Source organism: Ovis canadensis, chromosome 2, assembly GCF_042477335.2.
Source record: "Ovis canadensis isolate MfBH-ARS-UI-01 breed Bighorn chromosome 2, ARS-UI_OviCan_v2, whole genome shotgun sequence".
Classification (NCBI taxonomy): Eukaryota; Metazoa; Chordata; class Mammalia; order Artiodactyla; family Bovidae; genus Ovis; species Ovis canadensis.
The window spans coordinates 9,555,890-9,583,183 of NC_091246.1; the positions used below are offsets into that span (position 1 = coordinate 9,555,890).

At 54.0% G+C, this 27,294-nt stretch overlaps 1 protein-coding gene across 4 annotated transcripts in view; it reads right to left on the reverse strand.

Moving 5' to 3' along the window:
- The window catches only part of COL27A1 (collagen type XXVII alpha 1 chain), a 151,306-nt gene that overhangs the window by 49,553 nt on the left and 74,459 nt on the right, over positions 1-27,294 (reverse strand). For all 4 annotated transcript variants that reach the window (XM_069573854.1, XM_069573855.1, XM_069573853.1 and 1 more), the window contains 13 exons: positions 26,657-26,701; positions 23,301-23,354; positions 21,993-22,046; positions 21,097-21,150; positions 18,235-18,288; positions 18,032-18,085; positions 15,845-15,889; positions 14,437-14,490; positions 12,505-12,549; positions 7,157-7,210; positions 6,484-6,537; positions 6,194-6,247; positions 2,299-2,352 (listed from right to left, as the gene is read on the reverse strand). In XM_069573854.1, the coding sequence (XP_069429955.1) occupies positions 2,299-2,352; positions 6,194-6,247; positions 6,484-6,537; positions 7,157-7,210; positions 12,505-12,549; positions 14,437-14,490; positions 15,845-15,889; positions 18,032-18,085; positions 18,235-18,288; positions 21,097-21,150; positions 21,993-22,046; positions 23,301-23,354; positions 26,657-26,701 (675 nt within the window). The remainder of the gene's footprint in view (positions 1-2,298; positions 2,353-6,193; positions 6,248-6,483; positions 6,538-7,156; positions 7,211-12,504; positions 12,550-14,436; positions 14,491-15,844; positions 15,890-18,031; positions 18,086-18,234; positions 18,289-21,096; positions 21,151-21,992; positions 22,047-23,300; positions 23,355-26,656; positions 26,702-27,294) is intronic.

The window sequence follows — 27,294 nt, forward strand, 5'->3', positions numbered from 1 at the left end:
AAAATGGGCATTTGGCTGACTTGAGTTCCAATTCTGACTCCTTACAACTTCCACCTAATGTCAGCCACTGAGCCTTACAGAGAAACTGATGTGAGGGACTTTCCTCACCCCGAGGTGCCAATGCAGGGGGCCCAGGTTTGATTCCTGGTTGGGGAACTAGTTCCTACATGCCACAGCTAAAGATAATGCATGCCTCAAAAAAAGATCTGCATCTGGCAAAGAATGCTACACTAAGACCCGGTGCAGCCAAATAAATGGGGGTGGGGGAAGAAGCTGGCCTGAGGTCCCCGAGCTGGTCACTGGAAAGCCTGAGGTGTGCCCCTATGTGACCTATGGACCCAGACCCTGATCAGCAGCTCTACCAAGAAGAGCTAAGGGTCTGAGGCCCCATCCTGGCCGTGAACTTGACCTCTTAGTGCTCATTCTTCCACAGGCAGGGGGGTAGGGGAGTCAGGGGGTGGGGGAGATAGGCGGTGGGTACCGGGGCCCACCCTGCATGCGGGCAGAGAATAGGCAGGGCTTTGCAGGTGTCCAAGCTCATTTCCCAGAGTGTATTTGGGAAAACTGAGGCCCAGAGGGCAGCAAGGGCTTGCCAGGGTCACAGGGCAAGCCAGGAGCTACACAGGGAGCTGGCCCAGATTTGAGCTCTTTAACTGGCTCAGAGGGCATGTCTCCAGTCCCCGCCCGCCCTGAGGGACCACGTTATCTATGAAGTGGCCAAACGTGGCCTGTCAGGCAGGGGACCAGGCATGGGGTCCCACAGGTTTTGCATTTCCACCAAGTCCACCAGGGGGAGGGGCCTTGTGCTCCTGAAGTTCCCCTTCCAGCCCTGGAGATTCTGTGGTCGGGAACCTGGGTTTTCTCAAGGAGGAGATACCTTCTTCAAGTCACCACTGGGAAAGATGGTCACACGGCTGCAGGGAGCTCCGTGAGTTGACGGGGGCCTGAGCCTGTGCATCTGGCAGGTTGTGGGGGGCAGGGCAGCTCCCCCTCCCGCTAACCTGGCATCCTGGGGCAGGAGAGGATGTGCAGAGGGTCAAGGTGGAACCCGGCTGCCAACGGGCCTCAGCCACTGGCAAAGACCAGGATATGGCACAGGGAGGGGCCCTGTCGGGTCCAAGGAATGCCTCTAAATCTCACCTCTCACAGGCTGACTGCTCAGACCATCTGGTTCAGGGGAAATTGTTCAACTACTTGAAATTCAGCCAGGGAGAGAAGAGCCGTCTCAGATGCTCTGAATAAGCCTGAATACAGGCCGGGCAGCCTGCTCCGCCCGTGCCATCCTGTTTCCTTTCACAAAGCTGCTGTCCTGGCACCTGAACATCCACTGGGGGGAGGAAACCACCCCATCAGCCCTCCCTGCCTCCAAAAGAGTCAGATTCCCTGGGTTCAAAACACAGTCCTGCCACTTTCTAGCTGTGCAACCTAAGGCAAGTCACTCAACCTCTCTGAGCCTTACTTTCCTTTTCGGAACGATGAGAAGTAAGACTAGCATCTCTTCTTAATTATAGGGTCGTGTTGATGATTAACTAGGTCAAGGCATGTGATAGATAGTGTTCAGCACAGAGTAAGTATTAGTGACCACCTCTGGCTACCTTGTTCAGGCCAGCCCTGTGTAAAACCTTCTGTGGCTCCCCACTACCCTTGACGCACTGCCCATAGGTCTAGCTGTGGTGTTTGATGCCTTCTAATTCTTGGTTTCATTCCTCTCCCTGGCTCCTCTATTGAATGGGGATTCCTAAACATGCCACTCCAGCTCACCGTAGGGATTCCTTTCTTTCTGGAACCTGGCATCCGTTCAAGCATCTGCCTCTGCTTGAAGTGTTCCCTGGTACCCTGGCCAGGTGAGATGCCTCCCCCAGGCTCCCAGGCTGCCATCAATGTGTTAATGACCCTTTACTGTCTATTTGGCCTTGATGGAGCCACAAAGCCAAGCAGGGGTCCTGCGGGTGCTATTCTCATGATATCTACAGAACCTCTAACAATGGCTGGCCCCTAGGAGGTGCCTAATTGCAGGCAAATGAATGCATGAACAGATACAAGAACAGACAAAGCACTGGTGCCACAGAGCCCCGATGTGCCTACTGGATGGCAAGGCCTGGTACTCAGAAATGGGCTGCGAAAGATGAGTGGGGTTCCCACACTGAGAGTCACACCCAGCAGGAGCCCGGAACCCTGGCTGGGGCTCCGAAAGGCATAGATCTCAGGTCTGGGGTGGGCGGGGGAAGGATCAGGAGGGATCTCTCCAAGCAGGTGGCCCCTGCCAGCATCTGCCCCAGGGGGCTGGCCCCCACTTACCCGGCGTCCCTTTGCTCCCCTCATGCCCGGTGGGCCTCGAGATCCTGGAGGACCCTGTGGGAGGAGAAAGAGTCTGGAGAAGCCCCTTTTCGGAAGCAAGTATAACACGGAAGAATCTGCCTGCAATGCAGGAGACTTGGGTTCAATCCCTGGGTTGGGAAGATTCCCCTGGAGAAGGGAATGGCAACCTACTCTAGTATTCTTGCCTGGAGAATCCCATGAACAGAGGAGCCTGGAGGGCTACAGTCCATGGGGTCACAAAGAGTTGGACACAACAGAGAAATTAACACTGGGGGATAACACGGAAGGCCAGGCTTGCAACTTCAGACAGGCACTGCTCGGGAGTGGCCCCTCCTGAGCCCAGCAATTCCAGAAAGAAACACTAAGCACTTAGCCCAGTGGGAAGGAAGGTCTGTCGCACCCACCACCACCCCCGCCCCCACCCAGAGAATCAGTCAAGGAGCTGCCACCTTGAGCAGGAGTCAGTGCCTGGGAACCCAGTAGCCGGGAGAAGGCATCCTGGATGGACAAGCCACTTCCTTCTTTATCTCAAAATCAATAACCAGAAGCTAGGAAGACATTCTTGACCAAAGCCTCCTCCAACGCCCACTTCACTCTTTCTCTCTCCATCAGTCAGAAGCATATGAAACAGTCCCAAGTCCTGTTTCCTGCCCTGACCTGGAATACTACCTGAAAGCATCCAGAAGCCTCTGAAGAGGGCAGAAAGAGCCAGAAGGCAAGGGGCAAGAGGGGGCAGAGCCAGACCAGGGCCCTGTGGTGAGGGAGGGTGAACAGGAAGCAGGCATGGAGCTGGGAGGGGCGGAGGGGAGAGGCTGAACAGAGGAGAAGAGGGTGGGGGAGGCATAAAGGAGGGAGCAGGGTCTGGCCCAGGGAGGAGGCCTGGGTTATCTCGTCTTGATGAAGGGATGACAAGAAGAGACAGGGAGGGAGGAAAAGAAAACACAGAGCTGGCCTTGTTCCTGGAATTCCCAATACCTGGCCCAGAGCAGGCCGATGACAAGGATTTCGGGAAGGATTGGAGAAGACAGGATAGGAAGGGAGGGATGGAAGGTGAGCAGAGGAAACAGGCCACCTCGCTGCTTGGTTCCTCCCCGTCCCCAGCCCCAGCTGCACGTGCCAGGCTGTCAGGCTGCCTCTTCACCCCACGCATGCCAAGGACCACTCCAACAGCTGCAAGAGCCTCCCAGCTCAAGCAGCGATTCTTGGACTGGGCGTGCTCCCTTTCCAAGAAGAGGTGGCCTCATCCCCCACGCTGAATACCAGGGAGAGGCCCAGCTCAGTTTGGGGGCCTCAGGAAAAACTCTTCTTTCTGCTCTCTTTCCTAGGCCTTGAGGGGTGCAGACCCAACTGCTAAAGAGCCAAGGTGAGGGGCTGGATGCCAACCTGACCCCTTGTCAGCAGAGCAAGCAGGGTGTGGACCCAGGCTTGGCCCCATAAAAAGAGAGATCAGACTTCTGGATGATGAAGAACATGAAGACTGGGTGAGAAGCACAGACTATGTTATAGAGGGATCCCAGACTGCAGAAGGCATGCAATTGCGTCACTGGGAAATTTCAGGAGCCAAGTCTTAACTCAGAGGCAGTAGGGTGCTTAAAAGAGCAGACTGTTCCACACGAGAACTAGGTTCAAATCCTGACTCTGCCACTTACTAATTTTGTGACCTTTTGCAAGTGGCTTACACTCTCTGGGCCTCAGTTTCATCATCTATAAAATGGGTATAAGAGAGTTTTTGCCTCCTATAGTTGCTAGGAAGATGAAATGACTTGGAGGTCCTCAGTAAAAGGTTGCTGTCAGCTCTCTCAAAGGGGGAAGAGGTCAGAAACTGAGGGACCCAGGGTCTGACTACTCTCCCTCCAAGTAATAGAGGTAGTAACCCTGGCTGACCTCAGTGAACGGTAGAACATGGATGTTACAGAGATTGGAAAAGTGAAAAATGCCAATCAGCTATGGACAGTATTATCAGAAATGTCAGTTTCATAGTAATAGTCTTACTAATAATAGTAGAAATTATCATATCTAACAAACAGGGATAGTAATTACTATTGTTCCCATTCATTAAGCACTTGCTATACGCAGGTAGTTTGCTAAACATTACATCGTGTGTGGTATCATTTATGTCTCACAACAGTCTCATCATGAAGGTGGTAATATGCCGACTCACAGATGGGGAAACTGAGGCTCAGAGATGCTATAAATGTTGCCAACAATCGCACAGCTAACAAAGAGGGAGACAGGATTTGACTCAAAGTGTCCAATTCTAAAGCTTTCTGGACTTCCATGCCATCATACTTCCTCAGGGGCACTGGGGGCAGCTGGGTGTCCAAAGAGACCCAAGTGTCCAGCCCCACAGTGTAACAGAGGAAGATCAGTGGCAATCTTGGGATCTGAAGGCAGCAACTCACTGTCTGACCTCACTAAGTCAGAGCCAACCCATTGAACAGATGGGAGCACTGAAGAAATGGGATGGGGAGGGGCCAGAGAGCCATGGAGGTGGGGAATGCAGAGGAGGCCTGCTGCTTCCTTCTCTGCACTGGGCTGAAGGCCCTGCTGTTTTCTCATCTCCTTCTGGCCTTCTTTTTTGTCCCATCAATTCTTCTCAGACTTTCCTCCTCCCATTGGACAGATGGGCAGACTGAGGCTCAGGGAGGTCCAGACCCAGGGACACAGCTAGGATTTGATGATAGAGCCCCAGCATCCTTGTTCTCTGATTCGGCCTTGCCCTGAGCACCTCCCACACTCCTGACCTCCAAGCACACCATCTCTAGGAGCACCTGCTGGGCCCTGGTCCTCGGGCCCTCTGAGCACCGGGAAGGAAGGTGGGCCAGCAGCCTTTGGGCTGGATGGGCTAGGACCCTCAGATGGATGCCTCAGTCTGCTAACCAGTCTCTCCACCCCCAGGCCAGATGTAACTTTTTCCCTCCTTCTCACAAACAGGGGGAAACCATGCCATCAAGAGCCCAGAGCGCTGGCTTTTGATCCTAGCTCTCCACTATGAGCTTTTCCCCTCATCAAAAGGATTGTGGAGACTTTCCTCATGGCCCAGTGGCTGCCAGTGCAGGGGGCCTGGGGTCAATCCCTGGTCAGAAAACTAGATCCCACATGCCGCAACCAAGAGTGTGCACGTGGCAACTAAAGATCCCACAGGCTACAACTAAGACTTGGCAGGGCCAAATTAAAAAAAAAAAGGCTATAGAGGACTGGCAGGGCCACCTGGTGCCCGGAACCTCAATCTCTGGATGACGCTTATACCAGGCTTCCGGCCCCTGGACTAGCGCTCTGTATTCCCCCTCAGCACCCAGCACTGCCTCTGCCACCCCTCCCTGCCTTGGGATCCTCAACAACACCCCTGATACTTCAGTCATCACGAGAAGCCCAGAACCCTGGCATCCTTGGACCCTCCGCCCATCTGTCCCAGCATTTCCCATCTTCTCCCCTGCTTTCTCCAAAGCAGTGGTCGCTTATCTACCACCTTCTCTTTCCCCAAGCCAGAAGACGAGCTCCTAAAGGGCAAGGACAGCTTTCTGCCCTGTTGCTGGCACCTCCTGGAACGGACATGTGACACGGAATTTCCCGAGTGCATGAGGAGAGCAACGGCAGTGCTCACGGCCCTGACACTCCCTGCATGACTGTCCCTATGTAATGGACATCAGCTGCCTGGTTTCATCTCACCTGCGTGCTCACACTATCATGACCAAGATTATTTTATCTATTTTTTCAGATAAGCACAGTTCAGGCACACAAAAGTTCAACGATCTACTCTGGCAATATAGTGGGAAGCTGGGATTTGACCCAGGTCTGCCTGGCATTGAGACCTAGACTCCACTGTGACGCAACAGTGAAGTCTGAGCTCAGCGAACACGAAGGCTTTGCTTACCGGAGGTCCAGGCTCTCCTGGGTTTCCCACCACACCTGGGGTTCCAGGATGGCCCTACCAAGAAAGAGATGAACAAGGAGGAATCAGTTCTGGAAGGTTCCTCTTCCATGTGTAGTCCTGCCTCGGCCAGCTCCGACCCAGCCCAGGGCTATGTGGGCAGCAGCCAGGACCCCGGGAGGAAGGATCTGGTCATTGTGAAGGCCTGGGGTTCCCAGAGGCAGGCAGACGACAGCAGAGCTGTCACTGTAGCTGGGACAGGAGAGGGCAAGGGGATGCAGACTGCTCCTTACCATCGACCCCTTGGGTCCGGGCGCGCCTGGGGGTCCCATCATGCCCCGGTCACCCTGTGATGGAGACAGCAATTCAGGGAGGTCACGGCAGTGGGCGGCTCTGTGGGGACAGGTGCAGAGTGCCCTCCGGGGACTACAGAGGGACAAAGACTTGTCCGAGGTCTATGGCCACATCACCCAGAGTCATCAGAAGCCAAGACGCCCAGCAAAGTGTGGCCATGGGCACTTAATGTGGTTCGAATCCCAGCTCTGCCACTTCCCATCTGGGTGACCTTGAGCAAGTCACCTCCTCCACTGGAGCCTTGGTTACCTGGTCTGTAAAACACACCTGCTGGCATTCATAAGGCAACTTAAAGAACTGGGATGCTTTTTTAAAAGGTAAATCTGCCCCCCCCTGTTGCCTGCCCCGTGCAGTGTCAGTTTACAGCTGTGAGCAGCCCAGACCACAGGGATAACTCTCACAGACATCTGGCTGCACTTGCGGGTATTGGCCAGAGGGCAGGGTAGTGCTGGGACAAGTGACAATGGTTCTTTGAGGGTCTGGAAGGCCAACAAAAGGAGGAAAGGCCAGGGAGAGAGGTCTGAAATCCCCAGGGCAACTGGCCCCTTCACCTTTTTAACATTTTGAAACACAAGCTCTATTTGCTTAGATATTCCCTCCAATGTGACTTACCTTTTCTCCCATGATTCCTGGCTCCCCGACCAGACCAATGAATCCCAGAAGTCCCTAGAAGAAACATGTACAAAAGCAAGAGAAAGAAGGAAGCAATGTGAATTCAGGGATGCGCTGAGTTTCAAAGACAACTGGCCCAAATCTCTCTGGCATTGGAGTCGTCTCCTCGTGTCTCCCGCCCCGTGCCCGGTGATCCAGCTGGTGTGGGGCTGCCACCAAGGAGAGAGCTGTCTCTGTGGGCACCGTCCTGACTTCCTTCACTCCACCAGATGGTTCTGATTTCAGAGCCAAGCTGTGGGGCTGCTGCCAGCATCCCTGGGAGCACCACACATTCTTTCCTCGCCAGAAGCTGGGAGGCGGCCACGTTTGGGGAGGGGATGGGATGGGGGAGTCAGCGGGGGAGCAGGGGCAAGGTCCTTAAGCGGTGCTGGGAAGAGTGGTGCTTGTGAGAAATCTGTCCCCATCTTTCGGGGTTCTGGGGTTGTTTCAAAGAGAGAAACAAACCTGCTGGCTGGAATAGAAACACCCTAACAGCCTCTGCCAAAAGACCTGATTGAAATCTGGGAAGTGGAGGCCCTTTTACTGTCTTGTGAAAGGCTTCCTCTCATTTCTGAAAGGGCACACACACACTGTAGTTCCTGTTGCTCTTTTTAACTTCACTGGGTGATAACTGGCCCCTGTGTTCCAAGGCTCTTCTAGGTGGCTGTAGGCTTTGCTCGCTGCCCTGCGCAGGCAACTCGCTCACGCCCAGCAAAGATGAAGGGCTTAGTTAGAGGAGGGAGTCAGACAATTGTCAGTCCAGACCCCACTCTCTTCAGGAAAATTCCAGCAGATGGAGGTCTAGTGTGGTACAAGGGTTGCAAACGTTGTTTTCGAAGATCCCAGGTTTGCAGCCAAGAGTTTCTGGGAGAATTAGGGAAGACCGAGGGATGAGTGGATTGGTCCCATAAAATCTGCTCCCTGTCCCCAAAGCATATCCAGAAAAAACATGAGACCTTAAAACCTGATCAGAAACAGATTGGAAGTTGTTCACTAGGCAGTGAAGCTGGCCAGGCAACTAGAGGGAAGAAAAGGCATCGGATTCCCAAGGGTCAGCTCTGCGGGGCTCAGTCTTAAAGTGTCAGTTCAGACCAGGACTGTGTGCGTCCTGCAGCTGCAGCCTAGAATGCAATGCTGACTGTGTGGCCCCGAAGCCCATGCACCTGTCACTCCAACGCATGTGGCCACGAGCAGGGCACAGGTCTCACTGGTACTTCAACCCCATCACCATATGGTGGGGGGGCCTGGTTCCCTGGGTTCAGAGGCCCTTCAGGGTTTAAGTATGAGACGAGAGGGATGAGGTTCAAGGTATGAGATCACAGCTAATAAATCAGAGAAAATGACCAAGTATTTGTCTTTTGCAACAACCTACTTTAAAAATTAAATTTATATTTTAAAAAATTAGATCATGTTCAAGGTGATAGGGGGTCCCCTAGTGACTCAGACAGTAAAGAATCCACCTGCAATGCAGGAAACATGGGTTAGATCCCTGGGTCAAGATGATGCCCTGGAGAAGGGAATGGCAACCCACTCCAGTATTCTTGCCTGGAAAAGTCCATGGACAGAGGAGACTGGTGGGCTACAGTCCATGGGGCCGCAAAGAGTTGGACGTGACTGAGCAACCACCACTTTAACCTACTTTCAAGGTGAAAGCAATAGTAACAACAACAGCTGTCACTTAGGGCCGAGCCCTGTAACTGATACTTTATCTACGTCATCACCATTCAGCCTTTAGGTCTGTGGACCCTGGGGAAAGTGCAGAGCCTCTAAATCTCATGTGCAGAGTGAGGGAACTTACAAGAAATGGTTTACCCTTCCTCCCGGGGTTGTTCTGAGTATTGGTGATAATGCATGGCACATGTAGGCACTCTATAAATGGTACTTCCCTCCCATCCTATTCTAATTTATTTTAAAAGGCCACGGGGTTAAGACAGAGGCCTGAGCTCCCCACAAGGGAGCAGTCAGACATTTAGAGGACACTGAGTAAAGGGAATAAAAACTGCTCTGTTAAAAAGCCCCGGCCTGACTGGCCCAGAGAAACAGAAATTTCATAGCTACTTTAAATTTATGAGTTGTTGGGTCCTGAAAGGCAGGCAGGTCATAAACTTCAAATAAAAAGCCCCCCACCCCCCCCACCAAAATCCTAATGAATAAGGGCCATACAGCAAGTGCCCCATTCCCTGCCCCCACCCCAGAACAGGCCCCCCTCCCTACCGGGAGCACTGTTCCAGAACATCCTGGCATCCTCTCCCACGCATGGAGCTGAGGTTGGTCCAGGGAAGCCTGCCCCTGAGGCCCAGGGCTTCCACCTGGCGGGGCTGGTGGAGCAGCAGCCCTGAGAGCTGTGGGCACAGCTGGCTCCTCTTGGCTGGCATGGGGCAGGGGGCGGTACTGTCACCTACAGCAGACACTGCCTGGGTGAGATCCGAGTCCCCTGGGCTGGGGAGCAAGCCGGCCTGTCCTCACACAGCCTACAGATAAAGGCCTGTTGTCGACTATGGGAGTTTTTCTCCCTCCCTCCCTGCTCTCATGACCTTCTGCTGGGTGCTGGGGGATGCAGCTGGGAACCAGACAGTCGTGGATGCTCTGCTGGACTAGACATCTCAGGCTTAGGTGTTGAGATGCCTGGCTTCACCCTGGACAGAGCTTCTTAAAGGCAAGGCCCATGATTTGTAAATATCTTTGTGCACCCAGCACCTAGGACAGGGCCCAGTAGGCTGGCTGCACTCTGTTAAAGAAACAGCAAGGACTCAGAAGGTCAAGGGCTTTTAGTGTCTTCAGGGCAGGTCATGGGAATCCAGCAGGCCTGAGTGTCAACCTGGGCTCTGACTGTGATGGCACTCCCTGGGAGATCACGGTCTAAGTACTTAACTTCTCAGAGCCTTGGCTTCCTCACCTGCAAAATGGGGATAGTAGTACCTACTGTCATAGGGTTGCTAGGGAACTGCTGGGGATGGTATGGAAAGTGTTTGGCACACAGCCTGGTCCCTAACAGGTGCCTGATAAATGTAGCAGATAAGGAGGTCCTTCTACTCCTCCCAGGGATCCTCTGATTCTGCCATGAACGGGAAAGGCCTGCTTCTTCCCACATGGAGAAGGGGCTGAGGGAACAGCAGGCTTGGCTCCGGGCCTGCCTCACAACTCAGAAAGGTCTCTGTCTTCCCTGCTCAGCTGACTGGGCAGCTAGCTGAGGTCTCTACTGAACAAGTGTGCCTGCGGTCGCCCCAGGCCAGGTTCCCACTCCTCCTGCCCATTCCTTGCTTACTTGGTCATCTAAGTTAAACCTCTGCGTGTGTGCGTGTGCGAGTGTGTCCTTGCTTAGTCACTCAGTCACGTCCGACTCTTTGTGACCCTTTGGACTGTAGCCCTCCAGGCTCGTCTGTCCATGGGATTCTCCAAGAATACTGGAGTGGGTTGCCATTTCCTCCTCCAGGGGATCTTTAACACCCAGGGACTGAACCCTCTTCTCCTGTTATCTCCTGTATGGCCGGTGGATTCTTTAGCCACTGAGCCATTCCCCTCCCTAAATCCCAGACTTGTTAGTGTGGTCAAGGAGGATCCAGGGGTTCTCGGTCTGGGGTCCCTGTAAGGCTCCATGGATGCATTTCAGGGGTCCATGAACTTGAGTGGAAAAACTACGACTGTCATTTTTGCCAGCCTCTAGTTGAAGCTGAGCACGTCCCTCAAACATGAGCTTAAGGCATGCAGGCAACATATCCACAGCACCGGTCACGGTCACAGATCTTTACACTTCACGTCACAGTCCTTGCTGCAGAGAGCTCCCAGTGTATCAGTGAGGCCGGTCACCACTTCAAAATCGAGGTCATTAGCGGACCTGCCATTAGATCTCGTTATTCAAGGCAGAATAAAGAAGCATATGTTTGAGGAGATCACAATGTAACATAATCTCACATTTGTATTTCAATAAAATTCATTTCCTTTGTAGTCTTTTGTTTTGTATTTTGTGCATTTAAAGAAGTTCTCTACTCTGAGATGGTTAGATAGCACCACCGGGGGACTCAATAGACATGAATCTGATCAAACCCCGGTAGACAGTGAAGGACAGAGGAGCCTGGCGTGCTGCAGTCCACGCAGTTGCAGAGTCGAACACAACTTACTGACTGAACAACAAATTCTGAGAAGGGGTCTATGAGCTTCTCCAGCCTGCCAAAGGGGTCTAAGGAACAAAATAAAAGGTTAGGACTCCAGGATAGAGGGATTTCAAAGGAAGCTTTGTGCTCTGCCATCCTAGGATTCCAAGTATCTATTTCCCAAGGGCCCTACCATGAGCATAACTATGAAATTAAATTTGCTGAACGTATTGCCTTTTTTTTTCCAATCAGGAAATACATCCAGGCCGCGGCAGCCCTTCCAAACTCCCGGGCTTCCCACAGAATGCGCTCGAATGACACTGGAAAGGTTTCAAAAATCCAGTCCTCCCCTGCTTTAATTCCTTTCTTCCCCCCAACAGATGTTGCAGGCCTGGTGAGGAAGCTCCTCATGTGCGTGACTCTCAGCAGAGTCAAATTCTCAGCAGAGACAAATTCTTCTGGGTCCCCAGCATCATTCCCCTTCCAGCTCGAGGCAGCCCCTGGCTGGGTTCAGAGGATGGGGTCCTTCTTTAAAGGAGTGGATGAGACTGCTACCTTCTGACCTGACCTACGAGCCCAGAGCTTATGCTTCCAGGAGGCGCCGGGCTGCAGAGCAGGGCCTAAGGCCGGTCATCCACTCATCAGCCTCTAGTGCCAAGGGCCCTGGACCTCAACACTGAAGGTTATATTTCTCCAACTTCCTTTTCAGTGATCACGTGCAACCTCCTCTCCGCTTCAGACCCTGGCCTGACTTCCAGCATAGCCAGAGCCACTGATGTGAGTTTTGTTTTCTTTATAATTTAGGGATGCCTGGACCGAGAGCCCCTGGCACGCGACTCTGCTTCTCTACTCTTCCGGCCCTCCCATTATATGGAGCACGGGTGGTGACTGTGAAAGGGCTCTTCCACTTTGCACGTTCTGGGAACAAAGTCACGTAACGTCTTTTGGGCGAGTGCCCCCAGAACATCTGCAGAGTCAGGCTGTGGGGAAGAACCGTGGGGACTGAGATCCATGGCTTTCTCAGGCAGTGACCTCACCTCCCTAAGAGCCAGAGTTTGTCCATGTCAGTGAAGCGGGGAGATGAGCCGTTTAGGGTTAGATAACCCTAACCTGACCACTCCAGCTGGGGTTGGGGATGAATGAGCTCCATGTATGTGCTTCCCACAGCTAAGCCCTCAGTAAAGGGAGCCAGTAGGGTCTGAGACGGTGGTGACTCACCTGCTCGCCCACAGGCCCCGGCCGTCCAGCATCGCCTGGCTCGCCCTGCAGAGAAACAGAGGAGGGTCACTCGGGAATGGGTGGCAGGAGTCCAGGCCTCCCAGGAGACACCCAGGTCGACTGGCCTTAGTCCCCTCTGGTGGGGATGAACCAAGAAACTCAACTGCAGTCTGGCCTTGGAAACTCCAAACAAATGGTAGGGACAAGGGACGCTGGGATAAAACCTCCTCTGGCCTCAGGGATGATCCTAGTCATTATTCCCTTGGAGAGGCCCTGGGCAGGTTACCTGGCATGGGGTCTATATCTCATCTGGGACCCCCATCAACCCACGGCATTCAGCGGGAGATGGAAACTGAAGCTCACAGAGGTGAAGTGACCTGCTGAGGTCACACAGCGAGCTGGAAGTAGGGCTAGAGCTGGAACTTGGGTCTGACGGATGGAGATCCTGTGCTGCACCAGGGTGAGCAGGGAGCTGGGGAATCAGGGCACTGGATTCTCAGAGCTCTGCCACCAGCTCACAAGTGACACGGAATGGTCTCGTCTCTGCTCTGGGCTCGGCGTCCCCACTCATAAATAAGGAAAACAGAACTCATTTGCCTTCAAGCTCTCATGTGCACTGTGTCTTATGTCACGTCCGTCATGTCCAACTGTGACCCCATGGACTGTAGCCCACCAGGCTCCTCTGTCCATGGGGTTCTCCAGGCAAGAATACTGAAGTGGGCTTGCCATTTCCTCCTCCAGGGGATCTTCCCAAGGATCAAACCCTCGTCTCTTACGACTCCTGCACTGACAGGCGGGTTCTTTCCCACTAGCACCACCTAAGAAGTCCCCAAGCCCTCACACTGGGTGGCCTTCCGAGACCTTGCCTGTCAGCTTTACCCCAAGCTGGGGCGACTCCCACTCCTTCCACAGCCATGGCTGCCCTGGCGAGCAGAGCCGTGGGATAAATCTGCCCGGGGCCCCATCACGACTCCCACCACAGAAACCCAGCTGGTATCTGAGGGAGAAAGGCCCAGGCCTCAGAGGGCAGGACGTGGGCTAGGACCGGCCAGGAGTTGGGCTCACAAATGGATGGGGTTCACAGTTATCCCGGCTCAAACCTTAGCCTCCCTTCCAAGTCTGCCCCCAGACCTCAGGCTTGAGACCCCCAGAGGAGCCAGACAGACACAGACTCAGAGGCCATTTCTCCTGACAGGAGGGCACTTGGATGGCCTGGCCCCCCTAGTTCCACCCTAACCCTCCGTGTGTTTGCCCAGCTGTCAACTCGGCCCAGCGATCCCTGCCCGGGATGGCCAGGGAAATCCAGCCTTCAAAGGGAATCCCTGCAAAGGCATTAAGCTGCCCATGTGTTGAGGAACATAATCTCCTACTGGGGCCAGTTCTTTTTCATTTTGATAACTTCCAAAAAACTGTTAATAAGTGAAATGCATATTTATGGGAGATGATGGGGAAAATACAGAAGCCCAGAGAGGGAAATGGAAATCTCTGATAATCCCACTACCCAGAGCTAACCCCCATCCACGTTCCAGCCTTTGCTCTGAGCCTTCAGGAACGCGGTTCAGCCAGCCCCGGCCACGGGCTCCTGCTGCACCATTCCACCGTGCGACTTGCTTCCCACGCGCCCACCACCACCCCTGCAACACACGGGCATCTTCCCGTCTTGTCAATCCTCCCAGCACGCCGTCTTTGGTGGCTGCGCTGTGCCCCATGACTTGAACACTGGTCCCCTGGTGGACACTGAGATTCTGTCCACGTTTTCCTGTTACTCATACACACTTTGTGATAAACGGAGACCATCTCCTCTGCTTTTCACAACAGGTCAGGGATTCAGGGGTCATCCTAGAGCCTCATCGGTTGGCTCCCCCTCTCTCTTCTCCTCCCCAGGTGTTCCCTCCTCCCCCTTCCTGCCACGTCACTTCCAGGTGCCCTCACCTTCAAGCCATCCGGGCCAGGTCTTCCAGGAAACCCCTTCCTGCCAGGTTGACCCTGCAACAGGGAGGAGTGAGTGAAAGAAGCCAGGAGGGGCAGGGACACAGAGCCCCGAGGTCACCAGGCTGCCAGCTGTCCTTGGGGAGCCAGGGAGAGTGGTCAGCTGTGTGACCTTGGGAAGCCTCCCCTCCCAGGCTGGCTTGTTTATTAATGGGAACGATGAAAACTGCTTTCAAGGAGTGAGGAAAAGGAAGGGACTGGAACAGAAGATAAAGGACACAGGGGCATGGAGCGTTTATGCCAGTAGTTCTCAAACTGTTGTGCCGGGGTCCTCTGGGGGACCCTGAGACCCTTTCACAGGAAATTCACAGGGTCAAAACTATTTTCATAAGAATATTAAGATGTCATCTGCCCGTGTCACTCATTTTCATGAATGCAAGTGGAGTTTTCCAGAGACTACATGGCACGTGGTTTTATCCACAGATGGAACGCAGAGGCAGACTGGAGAATCCAGCTGACTCCTATTAAGCCAGACATTAAAGAGATTTGCAAAAAATGGTAAAAACAATGCCACTCTTTTCGTTAGATGATTTTTGTTTTGGAAAATATAGCTTTGGGAGGAGGGGTAAAACTATTATTTTTGTTAACATGAAAAGAGTTGGTTGTTAATCTTGAGTGAATTGTTTAAAGCATTTAAAATTTCTTGGTTTTAAGTACTCATGTCAATAGATGTAACCCATGTAAAGAAAAGCATTCAAGGTCCTCAATCATTTCCAAGGATGTCAAAAGGTCCCAAGACCAAAAATATCTACAAACTGCCAATTTATGAGATTGAGACTGCAGGTGGCTGGGCATACACCTTTCTGGAAGACCACTTGAAGCAGTAGAGAGAAGTCAGATTCAGATTCCAGGAAGGGTATCCTGGCTTCCTGGCTGTGAGATTCTGGGATAAGTTTTTTACCTTTTTTTTTTTTTTTATGGCTGTGACAGGTCTTAGTTGTGGCGTGCGGGCTTAGGTGCCCCTTGGCATCTTGGATTTCAGTTCCCTGACCAGGGATGGAACCCGTATACCCTCCATAAGAAGGTGGATTCTTAACCACCGGATCACCAGGAAGTTGCCTGGGCTATGCTCTTTGAGCCTGAGGGCCTTGAATGATACTAAGAAAGGCAGTGCCTTTCTCAAGGGAGAATCAAATGAATGGAAATGGACGCAATGCACCTGCACACAGTAGGTGCACAGCAGCTTCTTGCTTCCTGTCTCTCTCTTCTGGGGTCTGTCCTCACCCCCACCTTGGCAGGCCCAAGGCTCTCATAGACGACTTCTCTCCAGAGCACCACCCAGATGATGCCCGCCTGCATACAGCTGGCTCAGTACCAACAAATCCCACACCCCCAGGCCAGCAACACTCACCTCCAAGCCAGGGACCCCTGGTGGCCCCATGGGTCCCTCATCTCCCTAGGGTCAGGAGACACGAGAGAGGAGAAAAAGGAGAAAGTTAATTCAGTGGGAGTCTTGGAGAACTTGACCTGTCAGGAGGGCAAGAGGTGGGCACAGGAGAGCCCTCCCTAGCTGAGAAATGGTACACCTGGGCCCCTGCCTGGCCCCACCCAGGGCAGAGGCCTAGAGGCCAGACCACACGTGGGCTTCTGGGTGAATGGGGCTCCCCCTGTCATGTGAATGTGGTCAGTCTCGGTTGGCAGTAGTGCTGGACAGGAAAGCCAAACCCTATCATATGCTGTTTGAGCAGAGCCCCAGACTGCAGCTCAAAGATATGGGCTCTGTTCCGAGCTCTGCCATTTACTCGGTGGCAGATGTTAGCCGCACCATGCCTCAGTTTCCCCATCTGTGAAATGGAGCGGGACAGAGAGTATCGTCTTAAACACTGATAAGTACCACTCTGCTTGACCCTCCAAATTGTATGTCATTATTTTATAGTTAGGTTAATCATGTTCCCATGAGTTAGAGTTACTTGCTCAGTCGTGTCCAACTCTTGGCGACCCCATGGACTGTAGCTCGCCAGCTCCTTCCTGTAGCTCCTTCCTCTCTCCATGGGATTTCCCCAGCAAGAATACTTGAATGGGTTGCCATTTCCTTCTCCAGGGGATCTTCCCAACCCAGGGATCGAACCCAAGTCTCCTGAATTGCAGGCAGACTCTTAACTGTCTGAGCTACCAGGGAAGCCCCATTGCAAATGGGGACTTGCAAATGTAATTATCTTTTATTTTTTGTCTGGCTATTGATTGTGAAAACTGATAAACATCTTTACTATTGTGATTATGTTTAAACAAACAAACAAACCCACTGATGAGTAACCTGAGTTCCTAGAGGACAGCCATGATCTCTTATTCTTTTTTGACACCACGACCCCCAGCATCACTCAGGATGGGTGTGCCCAGGGTCTAGTGGGTGTGTGGTTTGGGAAGGCAGGGAGGAGGGCCTGAGAGGGGGTAACAAATGGAGGCATGAATGAATGGACGAATGGACAGATGAATCAACGGAGATGTGAGCGAGTGGTGAGCATATTGAGAGTCTGCTTCATTGATAATGTTGTAATGTGAACGTCAACGGGAGCACAGGCTGGTGCCATCTTTCCCTCCCACCCTCCTGCCCACTTCCCACCCATGGAGATGCCTCAGGCCCTCCCGCAGGCTCAGGGAGCTTCCAGACTAGCCCCTCTGGCATGCCAGGCCTAACCAAGAGGCCCCCTCCAGAGCCCACTCCCCCCGCCCTAGCTTCCAGGAAAGCAGCCCCACGTGGCAGCTCACAGGGCCAGTACTGGGACCCCGCCAGACCCAGAACCAGCCCGAGAAGGGATCCATGTCAGCCAGATGCCTGCCTGTGGTCGCAGTGAGTCGGGGCCTCCTGCACCCTCCCCCCAGGGCTGCGTCATGGGAGCTCTGGGGCCTGTGCCAAGGTGTGCCGGGGAGGGCCTTGCACATGGGAAAAACCTGGGGCCAGCCCATGGGGTGGCCAACTGCCCTCCAGCTGGTGCTCCAACAGGCCTGAGGAAATCATCAATTCCCCTCACCACGAAAGAATCAGTAAGCAAATCTTCAGTCTGTCACTTACTAGCTGCATAAGTCACGTCATTCTCCCAGGAGGCCCCAGGCAGCCCCCAGGAGCCCAGAAGTTAAACAGCACGGGGTCCATGCCAGGAGCTTTGGGCTCAGTGGACTCGGGTTCGAACCCTGATGCTGCCCGCCACTAACCACAGGGAGCTGACATAGTCTATCCCCTTGAGAGTCAGGACCTCCCCTGAGCTGAGATGCCCTCCCTCCTACAGCAGCACCCCAATAAACTGTGCTACTGTGAGAAGAAGCAGTGACGGTGGCTCCTAGAGAGGAAACCCCAGGGCAATGGCGTGGCCGTGATGGGAGTGACCTGCCAGCCAGGCCAGGACAGATGAGAACCCTGGAAGGGTCACAGGGAAGAGCTAAAAGGATGAGCTGGAGGGCAAGCCTGAGGTGGCCCTGGGCCCTGTGTCTCCTGACCAAGGGCCCCTGGAACTCAGCTAAGGTCTCCAGGACCCAGGGGAGAGCAAGCTAGCGGCTGCGGTGGGGGGCGGGGATGGGTGGAGGCAGGGTCAGATGGTCTCACCTCAGGCCCCAGCTGCCCACGGGGTCCTGGCAGGCCTCGAGCTCCAGGCTTACCCTGGTGAGAGGGAACAGAGAGGGGGCTCAGAGGCGGCACCTCCGTCTCCACCACGGGCAGGCGAGACTCCCGCTGGCTTGGAATCAGGCCTGTGGTTTGCATAGAGCGGTCAGCCTCATCAGCTGGAGTTCTCCTGGGCAGGGACTCACCTTCACGCCTTCTGGGCCGTTGTCCCCGGGGGGGCCAATGTCTCCAGGGAATCCCTGAAAGGAAGCAGAGAGCTGGGGTCACCCAGGGGGACTACGTAGGGAAATGTGAAGACCATAGGTCTTGGAGGGGGACCGACCTGGGTCTCCATCTCATCCTGCAGGGGAGATGACCCTGGGCAGGTCACTTATCATGGTTCTAAAACAAAGAATCAGCCCCTACACTTCAGAGAGGTGCTGAGAAAATGAGGCAGGACAGTGCAGGAAGATCCTGGCGTAGGAACTAGCACATGCAAGGTCATCTAATCCAGACCTTCCCAAGTCTTAGGCCTGGGGCAGCCAGGGCTTCACAGCTAGCCATCTTCTGCTATGAGGAGGGCCATCCTTTATTGCGGGGATCCTGTATATTCTGGGTTTGCTGTGACTTTGAAAGGCTAGAAAAGCACAGATCTGTAAGTATGAGCAACTATCGGAAGTAGAAATCCCCACTGTAACCTTGGACTCTGCCCCACACCACCATTGAAAGTTCACTGCTCCCAAGCCATTCCTACGGATGACTGCAGTGGAAGCTTCTTTGGGACATGGAGCAGAATCTCTTTCCTTCCCCCGCAGAAAGGACCAGACTTCTCTGTCCCTTCAACTGCCCCTAGTCAGGGGCCCCAGGGCCCTCAGTCTGGCTGCCTCCAACTGCTAGCTTTCATTGTTGGTGATCACTAGGATATCCATGAACCGACCAGCAGAGTCAATGTAAGAACATCCCCTCCCTTGTTTTAGGTATAATATCTCTGTTAAATCAGCCTAGAACCCCATTTGCTTTCAGGGCAGACCCACTACTCCCTCAGTTGCCTGCCAACCAGAAACCTAAGCCTTTGAATATGAGTCCCTACAGCCAGGATGCTCCCCGACTTCACCTTAGTAAGTGGCTTTATTTTCTTCCTCTTTTGAGGTTTTCGTAACTCTCGTTAGATTCCAGCTCCACCATCCTCTCACCCTTCTCACTAGCGAAGGCAAGTCTGGTCTTGAATTTGGAGTTAACACAGGAAGCCAAAGACCCACATCTTTTTCTTCAAATCCAGAGGCTCAAAGTCCCATTCTGCCACCAACTCACTGTGCGACCCCAGGCAGGTTTCTAAGCCTGTCTGGGCCCTGGCTTCTGCATCTCCAAAATGCTAGCTATAAAAATCACCAAACAAGGCTGTTCTGAGGCTTGAAGAGAATAAGGTGAGTACACTGCTGAGTTCGGTATTTGGCATCTGGTAAGCACTCAATAAAAAAATCTACAAGCCAAAGTGTTTTGGGTCCTGGGAAAACAAAACTGCTTGGGGTGGGCCTGTCTCCAGGGAGAATTTGAAGGAGGCCAGGACGCTGATCAAATTCTGGTATCACACAGATCAGACCCACTAATGAATGAAAGAGCTGATTCATTCCAGGGCTAGCGAGTAGAAGCTGCACCCACGGTCTCAGAAAGGTGACAAAGACCCTGGAAGGTGCTGACAGGCTCGTCGGCTTCTGTCTTCAGCCAAGCAGAACCATCTTCTGGATGCTGAGTCCGCCAATCCAAACAGAACCCAAAGATGGGGGAGGCAGACCCCAGAGCTGTCCAGGGACCCGAGAGGGAGCCAAAGGGCAAAATGAAGAACTTCTTTGCTACAAGTAGCAGGGCGACCCTGAGGAGGCCACCCCCACCCTGCTCAGTCACTCAGCCCCTCCTCTGCAAAGGGTGGTTGTGACTGTCTCCCTCGCTGGTTGTGATGGCCGTTCAGCCAGCTACCATCCCGAAGATACGACGCAGCCTCCTGGCACGAGGCAGGGCTTAATAAAACGAGGGAGCCGGCTTTCCACCCGCACTGGCTAGACTGCTGGGAAACCCGGCCTCTCAGAGAAGTCTTTTTCCACAGTGACCAGGGGAAGGAATCAGGGCCATAGAAGAGAGGCCAAGTCCATTTGTCTAAAGATAGGACTGTGTCAAGGCCAAAGTCAACACAGTGGAAAGCAGAACTTGTGGCTTTTAGGAAACACTCCCTCATCCATCCGGGCGATACCAGGAGTGATCTTTGGAAGGATGGACCAGACTTCTGTCTCCGAGACCTCAGGGATGTGCAAGACGCCAGGCCAGGGAGGTGTGACATAGGGGTGGGGTGGGGACTAGGGCTGACCTAGACCCCCTAAGATAGACGGCAGTCCCCCAGCACTGCTTACCCTGTTCTCCAGAGCTGGTCCCCATACTGAGGGCGAGGCATGGGGTGGGGGAGCGGGAAGAGGAGTTCAATCAGCTGCCCAGCTGCCTCGCTCTTTTGTACAGAAATACCAGTGATGGACATTTAACATACCTGTGCTCATTAGCACACATGTCAGAAACTCGGGTTCTACTGACTCAGCTGTAGTAACCATGTTAATTGCTTAATCTGTCTGTCGTGACATCTTCTCCATTCAAACACCAGAATCTTACTCTTGTTTCTTGCTCCCTGTACCTGTGACCTCTGAGCCCTGCACCTCTCCAGAATGGCTGTATGTAGCTGGAAAAGTTCCAGGGCTCAGAGGGGTAGAGAATGTGGGGAGCTCCCGTGAAGGGTCCAGGCAGCACAGCTCAGAGGGTTTTCCTGATGCTTCTTTCTGGAAACTGTAAAGGCAGCCATGGAGCCGGGGAGGGAGTCTGAAGCCAGCTGCTGCCCCACTGCCTTTGCGAGCCCCCAGCGAAGCCAGGAAACCGAGGAAGAAAAGGAAAGATTGACACTCTAGGAATTTCTAATCCCATCTTTCAATTGCTGTGTGACCTCAGGCAAGTCTCTCCCTGTCTCTGAGCCTTGGTTTCCCAAGGATGACACGCAGTAACAGTCAGACACAGAGAAATAGGGCATTAAATACCTCAGGTCCCGGGGGCCCAGGAAACCCAATGGATCCTTTGTCTCCAACTTTGCCCTGTGGAAGAGAAGAGATTAGAGGGGAGGCAGGGGTAAGCGAGGGCCCACCTTTCCTGGATCCCTTGTATTACTCCCCAACCTGGGGATGGTTGGAAAATTCAGGAGAATATGAGTGAAATCTGCCCAGACAACTACAAGAAGTTACTGTTCAAGCCCTAACTCCTACTCTTCCTGGGCACCGGATCCTGGGCAAGTCACTTCACCTTTGAACTTTACTTTCCCCATCTGAGAAATGGGAACAATAACAATTCTGACTCCCTGGGGTTGTGGACAGTCTTTTAAAGAGACACAGCACAGGAAGGATCTGATGCATGTGTGACTGCATGCTAAGTTGCTTCAGTCACATCCAGCTCTTCGCGACCCTATGGACTGTAGCCCACCAGGCTCCTCTGTCCATGGGATTCTCCAGGCAAGAATACTGGAGTGGGTTGCCATGCCCTCCTCCAGGGGATCTTCTCGACCAGGGGATCGAACCCATGTCTCTTTAAGTCTCCTGCACTGGCAGGCGGGTTCTTTACCACCAGCACCTATGGGAACATTCAATAAATAAATGACATCCACTGCTATTGTTGATAACATTACTATTATTTACAAGACACTGGGAGCCCTGATTCTCACCAGAGCTCTGCCAATGCCTGAGGCCTGGGTATGCTGCTGCCCCTCTGGGCCTCAGTGCCCTCATCTGTAAAAGGGGCGAATCTCCATTTCTACTCTGCTTTACTTGCCTCCCAGTGCTGCTGCGGGAGGAAATGAGGTCCTGGATGTGAAGGCATCTCTGGCCACATTCCATGACCATTTGGACACCATGAGCCTGAGGCTCTAGAAGCAGAAGGTACTCACCACAGGCCCTGGCTTCCCCCGTGCGCCGGGGAACCCTGGCAAGCCCTGGCTCCCCTGAAAAAGATGCAGAGCGAACTGGGGTTAGCAACGCCCAGAAATGTCCAGAAGGACAGCTGCTTGGTCACCCTGCCGGCCCGAGGCCTGGGCAACACCCGCTTTTTGGGGGAGGATGAGCCCTCTGCTTGCAAGCTCCAGCTTGGCAGCCCTGCAGGCTGGGACCCAGGGATGCAAGGGTGAAACGGCAGCTCCTGTCCTCACAAGGTCATCCGGGACCCCGGGACCCCAGGGCCACCAGCAGGCACTGCTGCTGCGCCTGTGATGCCTGGGGAAGTCTGGAGACTGGGGCCCAGCTGCAGAGGCAGCCAGGCCTGCGTGGCTCGCAACCCGGAGACATCGAGGCTGGGTCAGGACAGGCCAGCCAGGAGGGAGGGGAGAGGAAGAGGGAGAGCTGGCCAACATCTGGGCCTCGTTGACTGGCTGGGAGAACTCCAGATGTGGCCACATGGTGCCGGACACAGGCGAAGAGGAGCTGGCCTGGCAGGCAGCCTGGGATCCTCCGTCATCCTGGCCAGCCACTCACTCAGACGTATCTTTTTAAGTGTCCACTGTCCTGCGCAGGACCCTGACCTGAGCCCCTCTGGGCCAGCTGGGGGCCCTATTCTGGGGAACCTGCTGTCTGGCCATGGGCAGAGCACCAGTCCCCATGAGCCAGGGAAGAGACGTGCTGCTGCAGGTGAGGGGCACTCAGAGAGGGGCACAGCAATTTCCTGAGCAGGTAGAGAACACGGCATCCACGTGGAGCTCTGGGGTGGGGCTGGGCCGTGCCCAGATGGGGCGGAGGGTGTGCCCAGCGAGGCGGCTGCGTGTGCCCACTTGGTGCAGTGAGGAGGTCAGTGGGGCTGGGGCTCAGGGCTGGAAGGGTGAGGGGCAGGAATGCCAGAGGGGCCTGCACGCTGGTGGCCCAGGTGCAGGGGCCAGGAGCTCGGACTCCACTCTGGGGCAGTGAGGAGCCGTGGATGAGCACGGAGTAGAGCTGGGTCCTTGGCACACTTTTGTGCCAGTGAGGAAGACAGGCTGAGAGGGATGTGGCTGGGGCCTGGGAATACGTCAGGAGGCCGCTGTGAAGTCCAGAGAAGAGACAACAACGAGAGGGTAGATGAAAGATGGAGGAGACAGGATGGTGGGAAAGGATGCCACCTTCCAGGTGGGTCCCGGCCCATGTCAGCCCCTGGGAAAGAAGCCAGCGCCACAGAAGAGCAGGGCCGGGGTGGGGGGCGGGGGCGCAGGAGGTGAATGTGCAGGAGTTACCTTGTCTCCTTGGAATCCGGCATCTCCTGACACACCTGGAACCCCTTGTTCACCCTAAATACACACCAGCAAAGAAGGTTACAATGGAAACCATGGTGAGTTCTGGAAGCCTCCCCCACATCCAGACCCAGTGGCGAGGTACAGCTTTGCCGAGGCCGTTCCCCATGTCGATCCACCCAGCAGCAGCCTTGTTAGAGAAAAGGGCAGCCCCCAGCCCCAGAGGAGCCTGGGTTGGGAAGGTGGGCCCCCTCGGGGGACAGAGCCAGCTTAGCTGCAGGTCTGCCTGGGGTTGCTCAGGTGGCTGAACACTCCACTAACAGAAGCTAAGCTGCCCCATGTTGCCTGGCCTTGGCAGGAGATCAGACACTCGTGGGTCAAAGGAACCATGTCTCGATCCTCCAACCTCTTCATCAACTGACGTCACACGGAAGAGCGTGCAGCTTGGACAGCGTCCCCGTATCGCCGTGGGTTCAGAGCGCTTGCACTTGTTGCTAGATATTTTTCACTGTCAGGTTATGAGTTGTCACATCTTCCTTCTGTGGGAGTTTCTGTGCCAGCAATCGGCTTCGGTCTATGTCTAATTAACTGCTTTGAATCAGCTATAGCATGAGAAACCAGAGAGCTTGGCTCATTAAGACTATGTGTCAACAGCAAGTAAACTGGTCTCGAGTTAAGTCTGGGTGTTTCCCTTTTAAGATGACACATTGCATGGACTTGGTCACACTGATTCTGGCTGTCAGAGGTCTCTTCTGCCCCCTCCCTGTACTCAACCACATCCTGGTAAATGAGCTGTCACAGAACCAGATTGGGAGGTTTCTCCTTGGAGCTGGAACCATCTCACACAGCTCTCATCCTTTCCAGCTTTCCATGTTGGTACGTTGGCCCCAGGACTCAGAAAACATTCACAGTCCTGGCAGCAGTTGGATGGATGGGGAGAAAAACCCAAGAAGAATGGAGAATCTTAGAGAACTCATGTCGTGCAGCTAAGGCCATGATCCAACAGAACTTCCTCGGGAGAACAAAAGCCAGAATTTTTTTTTAATAAAAAAAAAAAGTGCGTGTGTGTGTGTGTGTATGTGTGTGTGTGTTTTGTTTTTTTTTTAACTTACTTTGGTTTTTCCAATTTGGAAAATCTTATACAATATCCCAGAGTTTTAGGAACTTAGGAACTTTTTTTTTTTTTTTAATGTCCAAAGAAGGAGTAAGATGGTTTTTAAAAAATGGTTCAAAGGCCCCTAAAAAATCAGGACAAGGGATCTGGAGAAAGCTGGGCCTGGAGCAGAAGCCTGGGTTCCAGAATGTATCTCCATGGGGGGAGAGGGAGCCAGGTGGTGGCAAACAGGACTGAGGCCAGACTGGTTCATGACAATCTGGGATTCTAGGCAGGATGACTGTGGAACATGAAGGGGTGGCTCTGTCATCCCAGGGTGGGGCCAGAAGGTGGAGTGGAGTGAGGAGGGGCTGATAAGAACACTGCTCCCCCAAATATTATGATCCTATTCTAGCCAAAGAAGCAGAAAAGAGATTTCTTTTTCTCTTCTTTTCTTTTTTAACTCTAAAGACTTATTTGATTTTGCTGAGATCTGTGAGCAGGAAAATAATTTCCGGCTTTTACATCTCTCGATGTCCCAGGCAGCACCAGTCAGCAAGCCAGCCGAATTCTATGTAACACGTTTATTTCCATGTTCCTGAAGAAACAGTGAGCTGGAGGCCAGCTCTGCAAAGGGCCTATAAAAAGCTCCCTGCCTACACTCCTATTTCCACCCCCCCTCCACTTCCTTTCACCTTGTCCATGACTTCAACATTTCCAGAGTGCTGATGACTCAAACCATGGGGTAAACAGGTAGCTATGGGGAAGCCCCCGCCTCCAACAGAAAGCCCCTATGTCTCCAGAGGGCATGCTGTGGAAGAGGGGGCTTAGCAACCAGCAGGGCAGAGCCAGAGGGCAAAGCTGAGTGGGGAGGGGTGGGAGGGTGGAGGGAGGGGCAGCTGGAGGGTTGGGCGTGAGGGAGGAGACGGGGGAGGTGGAGACAGACACAGACTGGGGTGAGCACCGCCCGGCTGGGCACCAGGGGTGGGAGTGGGCAGGGCAAGCCGGGATGCTCATTTCAGCCCAGCAGCTCTAGTTTTTCTAAGAGTCCAGGCTCTGGGCTGGCTCCTACAGATCACTGAGTTTCCTTTGAAGAACCTCTTCTCTTTGGGTCTGTTTCTCCAGTTGTGACATGTAGGCACTGGAGGAGGTGACCTCTAAGGACCTCATCGACTCTGCCCTTCTGACCTCAGTCCTGCTTCAGGGTGGAGGTCTCTGCTGGCAGGTGCTGGGGTTCAAATCCTGATGATATGTACCAGCCGTGCGTGCTCAGCAAGCTTCCCATCTCGTAGAGGGGTGGAGGATGGGCGAGCTAAGCCCTGGAGAACACTTAGAGGGGGACCAGTGTTGGTCCCTGCTCCTGGTCCTCAAACTTAGGAGGAGCAGGGTCATCTGAAGACAGGTGCAGGGAGCACGGCCCCAGAGCAGGTGAGTGGCTCTTATCTGCTCAGGCTTATGGAAACTTGGATGCTGCCCCAAAGCTCTCCCACGCTCCCTCTGTGGGGCCTGGCTTGTCACGAGGCTGCAGGGGAGGGCAGGAAGAAGGCCACAGAGCCGAGCACAGAGTGCGCCTCTACCCCCCGAGTCTCTTCACTCGGATGCTGCAGGGCCCAGGCCAGGTGCTGCCCCTCTCTGGGCCCCGGGGTCCCACCTACCCAACTCCAGCTCTGGTTTGGCCCCGGGCTGGCTCGGCAGTGGAACTGTGGCAGACACATGGCAAGGGTGCCACCCCGCGCCCACCCCCGGCACAGCTGGGAGGAACGCCGGTCGGGGCTCAGGCCCGTCCTGGCTTTTCTGTTGCACTTTCAGACCCTGGGATTGGGCTCCCAATTCCAGTCTTGACAGTGGATGTGGATTTGTTTCCTCCTATGCCATCACCCCTGCCCTGGGGCCCATCATCTCAGCTCCATTTCTCCTATCTCTCCGTCCCCACCCTCTGTATCCTGTGGCTTTGACCTCAAAGCCTGGATGCTAGCCTCAGCTTTGTTCCCCAAATTCAGAGACCTGCCTTAACTCACCCCTAACCCAAGTTTCAACAGCCTCAGCCCCCCACTCTGTCTGCCAAGATCTGCATGCTTCCAGAACTGTCTGCCTGAATCCCACCCAGAGTTACAGGGAAGAAGTTGGGGAGCACAGATTTAGGGAGGGCCAGAGGGAAGGCAGAAGTGCAGGGGAGTGGACCTGGCGAGAAATCAGCAGCAGCGCCGAGGCGGAGGGAATTCGCATGCAGATGAAACACAGTGCAATAAGGGAGTATTCAGATCACCTTATCACCTTTCAGTCCGGGTTCCCCCACGTTTCCCATCAGTCCCTGCAAGACAGAGACCGGGGCTCAGCTGTGACGGAGGGTAAAAGCCCCAGAAGTCAGGATCCCTGGCGTAAACCCATTGGCTTGCTGCAAGACCCTGTGCTGAATGCTCCAGCCCAGGGCTCAGTTTTCTCATCTGTAAAAGGGGGCAATGAGCCCCGGCCCAAAGGGCGATGGTGTGGCACGTAGGACCATAAGAAGGGGCGGCTGACTTGTGAATCACAGAGCTCTGGACACATCCAGGGGAGAAGGGCGCTGATGGGGGAAACGGCCTTCATGAGCTGGGTCACACGCTTGTTAGCCAAATGGAATCGTCCCTGGAACGTGGTCCTGGCAGCGTAAGCCCACCTTTCGCCTGCACACCCATCCCACTCAGGAATGTCCTGAGCTCACTGGCTTGCTGTTATAGTTTCTGTCCCCCTAGTGATGTTCTGCACTGGACTTTCAGTGCCCTGAGGTCCAGAACCACGTCTGACTCATGCTCAGCTGGGGGACTGCTGTCCAATAAAGATGTCTGGCATAAATGACATGCACACGATGTTTGGCTCTCAGGACGGAGAAGCACTGAGCCCCTGATCTGCCACGTTCCACCCCAG